The sequence below is a fragment of the Chenopodium quinoa genome, unplaced genomic scaffold (genome assembly GCF_001683475.1).
Source record: "Chenopodium quinoa cultivar QQ74 unplaced genomic scaffold, ASM168347v1, whole genome shotgun sequence".
Classification (NCBI taxonomy): domain Eukaryota; kingdom Viridiplantae; phylum Streptophyta; class Magnoliopsida; order Caryophyllales; family Amaranthaceae; genus Chenopodium; species Chenopodium quinoa.
The window spans coordinates 1,550,352-1,552,492 of NW_018744187.1; the positions used below are offsets into that span (position 1 = coordinate 1,550,352).

The 2,141-nt window shown below is 47.2% G+C and overlaps 1 protein-coding gene across 1 annotated transcript; it reads right to left on the bottom strand.

Annotated features, from left to right (window-relative positions):
- Nucleotides 1-760: 760 nt before the first annotated feature.
- LOC110694006 lies at nt 761-1,621 on the bottom strand. The gene is made up of 2 exons (XM_021871166.1): nt 1,177-1,621; nt 761-1,089 (listed from the first exon to the last, which is right to left on the bottom strand). The coding sequence occupies exons 1-2, from the start codon at nt 1,619-1,621 to the stop codon at nt 761-763; spliced, it is 774 nt and encodes a 257-aa protein (XP_021726858.1).
- Nucleotides 1,622-2,141: the final 520 nt, after the last annotated feature.

Consider the following 2,141-nt stretch of genomic DNA (forward strand, 5'->3'; position numbering starts at 1 on the left):
ACGAATTCCGTCTTTTCTTGATCCATTTTTCACAGGGGAATCTGATGAAAGCCTTAGTAGGTGTCCATAAAGCTCATCAAGGCATGTCCGGCTGTAGAGTCGACCAGACTATCGATCTTTGGAAGTGGATAACTATCCTTTGGACATGCTCTGTTAAAGTCAATATAATCTACACACACGCCCTGGTACCATTCGGTTTCTTTACAAGCACAACATTTGCAACCCTTTCAGGGAAGTTACATGGCCGAATGAACCCCGCGTCTAATAGCTTTTTAACTTCGGCGGCTGTCGCCTGACTTCTTTCCTCGCCATGGTTTCTTTTCTTTTACCGAATGGGCTTATTTTTGGGATCCACAGCGAGTTTGTGGACATCAAGATCTGGGCTGATGCCTGGCATCTCTTCCAATTAAAAGGAAAAAATGTCTTTGAATTCTTTCAGCAGTTGGTGAAAACCTGTGCCCTACTTAGCAAAAGCAGTCGTCCCCTCCTTAATAGTTCGTTCTTCACGGCTGTTGTCTAGATGAATATGAATGTGGTCACCAGCCGGCTGGGGACGGAGGTCATCTGACCGATCCCAGGTCAGTGATTGCTATTGCTTTTCTTTTTTTACCACCACCAGCAGATGAGGCTTTCGTTTCTTAACGGCTAGTGGGGCCGAATGGTCACCCTTGACCTCCTCAAGGTCAGTTGGCTCTCTGCCCTGACCAGCTCCAGCAGCCGCATGCTTGACGTCCGAGAGGTAGCATTCTTGAGCCGTCTTCTAATCCTCGTTTAGGGAGCCAACAGTACCATTACCCCTCTCATACTTGACAAGCATGAGAGCAGGAATGATGACTGCCTTGCACTCGTTAATAGTAGGTCGGCCAAGGATGAGGTTGTAGGCGGTCAGCTCCTCGACCACTAGGAACCAGATGGTCATGTGCCAACTGCTTCCTTTCTCTCCCAGTCGGATGGGCAAATCAATGCGTCCGACTAGATGCACAACTCCTCCGCCAAAACCCACAAGGGGGTGGGAGACATCCGTCATACTATCCGGCCTGTATTTCAGCTTGGATAGACATTTGTAGCTAATGATATCTGAGGAGCTTCCTGTGTCAATTAAGATGTAACCAACCAATCGGTTGGCCACTTTGCATTCTAAGACCACAGGGTCATCATGCGGCCGACGGACTTTACCTCTGTCTTGTTCGGTGATGTTGACATTAGGGAAGGCGGATGTGCTAGCTGCCTGTCCCTCATTAATAGAATGGACCATCTTTCTCAGATGATCCTTGTTGCCCCGGATGGTTGGACCACCACCGGCGAATCCGCCTGCTATCGTATAGATCGGTTCCTCTTCCGTTTCAGAGCTGATAGCAGGCTGGGGATTCTTTTTGCTCAGCTTCCCAGGATTCGATTTTGAAGCCACTTTGGACATCACATAGGATTTCATTGCCCCTTTGTCGGCCAGACGATCAAGCTCCCGCTTGAGGCTGAAGTAGTCGGTTGTGTTATGGTCGACATCCTCATGGTAGTGATAGCGTTTATTTTTGTTCCGATTTTTAGCGTAACCTTTCATAGGAGTGGGCTTCTCAAGAGTCAGAAGATCCTTAATATCCATGAGGATGGAGTAGTTGTCCATGTGGAACTTGTACCTTGGAACGTACGACTTCCACTCTTTCTTTTTATTCTGGGCGGGCTGATCGGAGTTATCAACTGCCCATATCTATTTTTTCTTTTTGCTCTCTTTTGGTTTTAGAGACGGCTGAGCAGGCCGACTATCCTTCTGTCAGTCAGACTTCTTAGAGTCCGACTACTTATTAGAGGAGCAGAGCTAGGTTGCCTGTATAGAGGCGTTCGCCTCCATTAGGGCTCCTTGGAGGGTGAAGATTTTCTTGCGGACGAGTTTAAACTTGAAAGTTGACCAATCCTTAAGACCTTTGAAAAAGTCTATGAAAGCCACTTCGTCAGACCGTCCTTGTATCTTGATTCTCACCAGATTGAACCGCCTGACGTATGATTGCAGGCCTTCTTTATCTCCCTGCTGCACATGACCTAGATCAAGGCTCGTTTTCTTTGCAGGTATGTTCATAGAGAAGTTAGAAGCAAACAAAAACACAAGCATCTTGAAGATGTTTATGCAACCAGCCGACAGATTTAAA